General features: G+C 40.8%; 1 protein-coding gene across 1 annotated transcript in view; it reads right to left on the bottom strand.

The window, feature by feature from the left end:
- Nucleotides 1-676: 676 nt before the first annotated feature.
- VWA5A (von Willebrand factor A domain containing 5A) overlaps nucleotides 677-8628 on the bottom strand; it is a 50456-nt gene continuing 42504 nt past the window's right edge. The window contains exons 15-19 of the mRNA XM_012644919.1: nucleotides 5489-5608; nucleotides 5366-5398; nucleotides 4864-4994; nucleotides 2160-2286; nucleotides 677-1671 (exon numbers count right to left, since the gene is read on the bottom strand). Coding sequence (XP_012500373.1) covers nucleotides 1592-1671; nucleotides 2160-2286; nucleotides 4864-4994; nucleotides 5366-5398; nucleotides 5489-5608 — 491 coding nt within the window. The 3' untranslated portion in view covers nucleotides 677-1591. The remainder of the gene's footprint in view (nucleotides 1672-2159; nucleotides 2287-4863; nucleotides 4995-5365; nucleotides 5399-5488; nucleotides 5609-8628) is intronic.

Below are 8628 nucleotides of genomic sequence, written 5' to 3'. Positions count from 1 at the left end.
GAAATTTTAACTGCATACCAATTAGCTGGGGGCCTTTATGTTAAAATGCAGGCTTTAATATAGTTCTTGGTGTTGCCTACAATTCTACATTTCTAACAAACTTCCAGGTGGTGCTACAGCTCTATTCCATGGATCACATTCAGCATAAATGAACCTCGAAGAAAGACCTGGGAGATTAGACGCTGCTATGCAAGTCACACAAGCCCTTCTAATACCAGTTCACTCCACAGCTTAAAGAAACTCAGGCCTAGACCACCCACTGTCTGAGTGAAAGGCACTAAGGTCCTTCTAGGAATTCTTGAGTTTTCAATTTGACACTGATAATAGAGCTCTAGTTTAATCCCTTAATTTTACTGATGAGGATATTGAGCTCCTCAGGGGTTAAACCATTTGGTCATTATCACATAACTATTGAAATGTATGGTCAGGATTCTAACAGCAGTCTTCTGACCAGTGTGCTTTACCGGCTTCCTGTAAGGCAGGAAGTCAGCCTCCAACAGAAGATACAGGGACAGGATACAGTGTGAACAGTGGAGGCATCAGCAAAGCTGGGGCAGAAAACAAAGGATGATGAAACCAGTGTAGGTTCAATAAACGAATCTATGAAAGATAAGAGACAACAAAGTGTAGAATTAGTAATTTAATATTGATATAACAGTTATGATGGAGGACAGCAGATCAAACAGGGTCATTTGCACTAGGATACGGTGTGTGAGACATAAGGGTCTGGGGCGATCATGTGAGCTCCTTTCTTCCTCATGCGGTGAGTGATCCAGGTTCAGGTCTCAGGCAAAACTGCCATGATACCCTTTCTTCTCTTTATTACACTAGATGAGAGCCTGACTTAGAGGCCTCCCAGATTCAGGCAAGGACTAAGGAGTCCATTCCATAGCCCTCTAAGATGTTTAATGATTAAGCAGAAACATCTGTCTCCAACGGGTGTAATTCAACCCAAGTCTCATAGGCAGGAAGGAAGGGCATGCAGGGTAGGCTAGCAAAGTCCCAGCAGGATTAATCAACAAGGTCCCCAGTAGTGCCAACTCTCACAGTGGACTTCATGAGGCTCTCTCTTTATGATCTTGAGGTTACATTGATCCTGATGTTGGCTTTCTACCTCCCTTTAACTCCTCCTCCTAAGAATGGAAAACTTCAAAGCTTGCCAGTATGGTTCTGATAAGCACTTAAGATTGAAATTGAATAGACAAATATCATGCAGAGAATTCTCTAATTCAGGCACTTCCTGACATCAATGCTGCTACCTTTAGGATGAAATCCTTGTCACCTGTTTTTCGCATTGTCACTTTGGAAAACCTGGGAGGAACATTACTGCATATGAACGCTTTGAACTCCTCCAAAGAAAAGAAAAGGTTCTAGGACCACTGTCACTTGTCTGAGCGGACATGGTAAGGAAAGGATGATCACATGCTAAGGGAATCTGGAACAAAAAAGCAAGGTGGGGTGGGCATCGTTTACTTTAATGGCAAGAAACTGGCGGGAGAGGCATAAAACACAAAAACATATCGCAGCAGAAGAGATGGTAAAGAAAGTGGCAGTAGCTAAGGAGAGGCACTTCTTTTCCTGGACAATATTCTCAGAAGGAGAAGATAGCAGGATTCACAGATGACTTCAGGAGGGTATTAGCCACTTTCACAAGAGCTTGCGTGGTGGAGCCTGTGGTGAGGGGAAACAAGCGTTAGGGCTGAGGCATAGCAATGAGAGTCCTCTCACCATCCTTGACCATCTACCCTGAGTCCTGCTTTTCTCTTTCCTCAATTCCCCTGATTTTTCTCTTCTTACCACCCAGATTCTCCTTGCATCTTCTCTGGCCCTGGAAACACCCAGCAGCAGTGAGATAAAGAGAGGTATGTGTGCTCTACTCCAGTCTTGCACTCGGTACCGAGACAGTGAGGAGAATAAATGCCCCTTGTCCTCCTCACAGTTCGTACTCCCCATCCACGTCCCTGTCCCTCTTTACTCACCTGCCCCCTACATCCCCAATTTAAGATTCCACACTCATCCTACCAAGGAAAGAACTAGCTGGGAGACCAGAATAAGTCTGCACCAGGGTGGTGGACGAAGGTGACAGAGTGGGACTTTCTCTAGGAAGATAGCTGGTCTCCTAGAAGGGAAGGAGACGGGTCTCAGGATTGGGCTCCTACCTGCATGGATGCGAAGCCAGGCCACAGCCTTCCTTTCCAGGAGGTCCCACTCACACTTCAAGTCCTTCACATTGGCATGCAGCCAGATCACGGCCAGGATCGTGGCCCAGCCTGAAGGCTCCACAAGCTGTGCAATAGACAGAGAGTTCCTTGCAGGCCCCAAGTTGGAGTAGGAAGCCCCCAAGAGCATGCAAAAAGCTTCACTCCCTCTCCACTCGCCATCCTTCAGACTGCTACTAAATGGAATTGCCTTGTCCCTCTTTATCTCCACTGGGGCGACAATCCACTAAGTCTTAGGGTAGACAGTTCTCAAGTTTTAAATCCAGTGTAACCACCAAGACAGTGCTGGAAACCGCTAAAACACCAGGACAACTATTGCCCAGCTCTGGTAGGAGAAACATGTACATAATCACTTTATGAAGTGCCTTAATTTTTTTTTTTAATTTGAACCCCCTCAACCCTGAAAAAAATCATGAGAGAATATCAACCACATTTGTAAGAAAGAAAACTGATTCATACAGAAATAAAATGATTTTCCCAAAGCTAGCCTTCTAGCACTGATGGAGAGGAACTGAAGGCCAACTATTGAGAATCTAGGCATGTGGCTCATATTTCACAACAGAAAATCTCAGCCACAGAGCAGAAAATTGTCTCCCATGAGTTTTTAGAGTCAACAGATAAAGGGAAATTCCTCCTTTGTATCGTGACCTTTAAACTTTGGAAACAGCTATCATGTCCTCTCTGAGCATTCTTATTTCAGGTCAAAATTCTCAATTCCTTCCCTTCTTCCTTAAGAGGACTGCTTATGTCAAAGCAATAAGAATCTTCACACTTTTGTCATCCCAAATATCGTAATGATTTTTAAAACATATCTCCTTAAATGGTCACACCTGGAGAGAATACTGTAGCTTTTCAGCTAAACTTGTTGTGCTCCACTAATCACGGTTCAAATATACTCATTTATATTGTTCATAGTCATCTAAAACCTCCAATTTCCATGTGCAAGTGCTTGTAAGTTATTCTGCTTCTCTTCTGTACTTTTACTTTAGAATGCAAAATAGTACCTGAGTTGTATTCTGACTAATTTTTTTTCATGGAAAATCGCAATTCATAAGTCTTTTGGGCATTCTGATTCTCTTGTCTAACACTTTATCTTCCAGTTTTGTCATCTACAAATAGGAAAGCCTTGATCTACATCTTCTTCTAAATCTTCACTGAAACTATGAACCTCCAGAGAATTTAGAGCCTGGGGGGTCTGAAATTCTGTTTCAAGTTTGATACCAATTTATACTCAGTATTATGGGTTTTCAACTAGTTTGTACTTGGTCCATGTACTTACTCATCATTTTAAAAAAATGCAAAGCCTTACTGAAATTCAGATACACCAGGTCTGTCTATTCCTTTGATTTATTAGCCTGGTTACCACAACAAAGAAGGAAATGTCAGTCTGACTTTTCTTGTTGTCAGTGAATCTAAGCTAAAACTTCACGATCCTTGTATCCTCCTCCAAGTGTTTCTAAATTTAATTATTTGTTCTAGGACAGCATATTCCAATAGAAAAACATAAGGCTAGATATACAAGTACTTTTAGATTTCCTGGAAGCCACATTTAAAAAAGTAACAAGGAAGAGGTACAATTATTTTACTAATATGTTTTAACTCAATATATTAAAAAAATCATCATTTTAATAGGCAATCAATATAAAGTAAATACTAATAAAATATTTTGGTTTTTTTATACTCTTTGAAATCAATATGTACTTTACATCATAGCGCACCTCCACTCAATTAAAAACTTAGTTCCTCATTTGTATTAGCCACATTTCAAAGGCTCAATAGCCACAGGTGATCACTGGATACTATATTAAACGGTGCAATTACAGAATATCTGAAGTATATTTAATCACTTTCCACATTTGGAAAATTCAGAATGATTATTTGTCCTTTAGTTTTTTTGTACCTGTCTCATATTTAACAATTTCTCAATGACTATTAGAAGTTTTAGCAAGTTACTTTGAAATTCTGAAACGTAATTTATGATAGTCAGCATATTTCACCTCATTTGAATAACTAGATGGTTCCTATGAATACTTCACCTATCCTGACTTTAATTAACTTTTTCTAATACCTGGACCACTTCCTTTAGTATGAAGAGGACCAATAATGGGGTTATCACTGGGGGTTCTGAAGACAGATAATCATAGAATTGAATGTGGTTCTGCCACTGCCTGGCTGGATAAACCCACATGCATTATTACACCTCTCTAAGCTTCAGCTTCTTCATGTATAAACAGCAATACAAAGAGGATCTACCTTATCTAATTAATGTGAGAAATAAATAAGATCACGGATGTTAAGTGCTTAGCATAGTACCTGGCACAGAGTAATTGCTCACAAAATATTAGTTATATGACTAAGATGATTGGCAGGGAATATAATTAAAGTGGAAGAGCATTTTTGCTTTCCCTTTGCCATCCATTGGCACTAAACCATCAACTCCTACTAGCTAACCCATTAATTCCTTATTCTTTCTGCTCTTATATAACTAGAAAGACCTTTAATCTCTATTGACTACAAATTCATTTAGTCTATGGCTCCCTATATTCTCTTTCCTACGGTGGGTCCTGATCCACTCCAATTCTCATTACCTCCCTTCCTCCCTCAAAGACATACCTATTCCTTTTTTTTGTCATTTGAATCTTACCTCGGCAGGGTGTGCAGCCGTTATATCTTCCAAACTCATGGCTAGGGCCTTGGCCAGATCTTCATTCAGATCCCAAGAACCGTTTGCATTTTGTAGCGCTATCAGCTGTATAAGAAGATTCTCTCTAACAGCTTTGGGGCGAAAAAGAGAGAGAATGGGAAATTATAGAGCTACTGGCACCTTAGCATACGTCAGAGAGGCTGCCAATTTCAGAGGCGGGCTATAGCAAGAGTGCTACAGAGAGGAAGTCAAAGACAGCATCCAGAAGAGCTTCAAACCCAACTTGTGAAAGAATGATCAGTGCACAGGGACGCAAAGAGGGTGGCAGCAGAGTTCTGCAGGTGGAAGGCCCAGCCCGCAGGCAAGCTGTGTGAGCTGAGATGGCAATGGGGTTTGGCCACCTGGGGGTCACCTCAAACTCCATTGCGTAGGCTTCAAGGTCCTATATTAATGAAGCTAGCTGGACTGACCTTCATAAATATAGGGACTGAACAAATCTCACCTTCTGCCTGATGCTTTTCAAACAGATTACCTCCTAGGTAGAGAAAGACAAAAGACAGGAGAGCGTTGAAGCGGAGTTCTTCAGTCCCTATAGATCAAAGAAGTGAACTGAGGCCCACCTCACCTGTATGGTGAGTTTCCAAGTTGTTCCTATTGGTGGGAGAATGAGTCTTTTCCATCTTACCACAACGAGCCATACATTTCATCTTTTGGCTGCAACTCTGAGCTTGGGCCATTGCTACTCCTATATGTGTGACAGACAAACACTGGTGAGAAGAACTCCTTGTAAACGTGCTCACCTAGACGGTTCAGGCTCCTGCGATTCATTGATGTATAGTTATTGCAATCATAGTCCATGTATGTCATGCTTGCACAATAAGCAACACTCCTGCGACCCAATGCAGAGTGAAAATGATTGCTGAAGGGAAAAACTGAAAAATACCAATACGAACATCAGGACTGAGGCTCTCTGCAGTGGGCAAAGGATATTGACAATTTGAGACATACCCTCCCATCCACACTGGCTTCATTCACCACCCTTATTGTGCCATGCTTCTCTCATAAGCCCAGCTCCTGCACCCACCCTCACCCTCTAAATTCTCTTCCTACTTTCTACTCTGTCCTCTGGAATCCCTGACACAGGCTAAATAAACAATCTTTCCTGCATCTTTAGTTTCAGGACAAGAGGATTCTTCCTGTTCAGTCTTAATTTAAAACCAATTCATTTTCCCCAAAAACTGTTCTCCCTCTCTCCCTCTCAAATGGTTGTTGCTCAATGTATCACATTCCAAGTACCCAGCTCCTAATGATGCATCCAGACCATTACTCTTCCACCCTCACCTGGGCTACCTTCCACATGTCCTCACTACTGTCCCCTTCCAACCTCTTTGTCTCTTTCCATCATCCACTAAAGTATCTGAAAGCTAGACTGTAGACTTCCACTCCCTTGCAAGGCCTGCCATCACCTGGAGAAATTTCAGCACCCCTGTATATCTACAGGGGTGCCCATCCAACACCCTAATGCAAAGCTTCTTGAATTCCTCAAATACGATGACTTTCACTCCATTCTACTTCCTCCCAAGCTGTGATGACCTGGTTATCATGCAGAATATTTCTACTTGGAAAAAATGAATTTGAAAAAATCCTACTTTTAAAATATAGTACCTGATTTTTCCAGCTTCCTAACTTGGGGATTCCTATTTTTCCTGATCCTTGACCTCATCTTTACCACTAAATCCTTGATTCCTCTTCTTTTCTTCTATGACTCAACCTCCTTCCATCTATACTTTCTGCTCTAGTAGGCCTAAATCTCAGGCCCAAGACTGTACCACTTTCTTATCAATACTATCAATTCTATGTCCCTAATTTCTGTTCATCACAACTTTCTGGCAAAACCCCATTGTTGAAATTAAGCCACACTCTCATCTTGCCATTTTTATACTGAAGCTGCTGAATACTGCTGAAATGCATCACATAAACCACGATTCTTTTTAGCAGTTTGGTAAAGTATCCAAATGAAAGTGGACCCTCTTTGACAAAAGTTTCTGTTTCTCCGTGGGCCTTCCATTCTTCAATTGTCCCCAATGGCTCTTTCAAACTTTCTCCTTTTCTTCAAATTCTATATTCCACCACTTTCAGTCTATTATTGCCCATTAGCTAATCTTGCTATCTACTTCACTAAAACTATAGAAAAGTCATCAGAAAGAAACTCCAAAGACTTGCTCCTCAGGCTACGAACTACAAATCTAATCCTATTTCCACGCAAGTTGCCTCTCATTTCCCACCTCTCATTTACTCTTTGGCATCTTATAATGTTCTCTCCTGACCACACTGATGAAATTGTTCTTAGTAAGATCAGCAAGGACTTCTTTGACATTACCCAATAGTCCCATTCCAGTTTTTATTTTGGCTTCTCTGTAACATCTGATACTTTGATAACTCCCTTTGTTATAACATAGTTCCCTTTAGTTTGAATATGCACTCCTTTTCTTCCCACCTCATTGGTTCTTTTTTACTCTTTTTGTGGACCCCTCTGTTATCCACCCCTTACATACTGAGTGTTCTTCAGAGTTTCAGTCTCAATCCCCTTTTTGTCTCACTTTATACCTGCCCCCTAGATAATCTCATTCATTCTCATGACTTTAGTTATTACCTAGATGTTAACTATTGCCAAATGTATATCTTCACCTCTGATATGACTTTGAACACCAAATCTGTCTATACCCATTCCTACCTGACATCTTTCTGTGGATAATCCGTAGGCATCTGAAGTCTAAAATGCTCTAAAAATAATTCAACATTTTGCCCCCTAAACTTACTCCTGGTCTTTCCTCCCAACTTAAATAAATGATACTATAATCTACTCAGTTAGCCAGCCAGAAGTCTGGGCATCACCCTCAATGACTTACCACCTCCACATTCAATTTATCCCTAAATTGACCCTCTTACAATCTGCAATACCTGTTTTCTTCTTTTTTATAGTCACTGCTAGCACTTCAGTTTAAACCACTTCTTCCTCCTGGTTCAATACAATACATTGCTATCCAGTCTTCCTAGAAACTTTGCTTCTTCTCAAATCATTCTCACATGGATATAGGTATGATAATTATAACCCAGTTATCACATCAACTCCCTGCTGTTACTCATTCGATCTCTCTCAAAATATGGTTTAAACTGTTTCATACGGTTAATCATAAAAATAGAGTTAATAATGGTATCTAACTTACAGGATTGTCGTGAGGTTTAATTAACTTAGTATATGGAAAGTATTTAGAAAAAGACCCAGTAAGCCCATGTAAATTTTAGCTATCATGATTATCACCATCATCATTCACCAGTCTCTTGGTCCTTCCTCATCATTCCCCTAGGAATTTGAGACCTGGCCCCTGGGGCTTCTTGCAAAGTCTTATGATTATCCTCAGTAAGTTCCATTTCAAATGAATGATCGTTCCTACAGTCTAACTCAACATCCCTAGACCTCTGTTTTCTTCTACCTTTCCTCATTCTCCACTTGATCCTGTATGTTCGAGTCAAAGTATAACACATACTTCACTTGTATCAATACTTATTCTTTCTTATCTATGCATCTTTTCAGATGCTGATCTCGATACCTAGAATGTCTTTGTTCCCTACTCCTTGAAGCATAATCTATCCAACCCTTCAGGTCTCAGTTTAGATGTCACCTATTTGGAAAAGATTTCTTTGATTACCACACCACCACTACTGGGGCTGAAACCTCCCCTACCTGCTCTCACACACATTGGG

Source organism: Propithecus coquereli, unplaced genomic scaffold (assembly GCF_000956105.1).
Source record: "Propithecus coquereli isolate 6110/MARCELLA unplaced genomic scaffold, Pcoq_1.0 Scaffold222, whole genome shotgun sequence".
In the NCBI taxonomy this organism is placed as follows: domain Eukaryota; kingdom Metazoa; phylum Chordata; class Mammalia; order Primates; family Indriidae; genus Propithecus; species Propithecus coquereli.
Note: the sequence above shows the minus strand (reverse complement) of the source record. Positions and strands in the feature narration are given on the sequence as shown.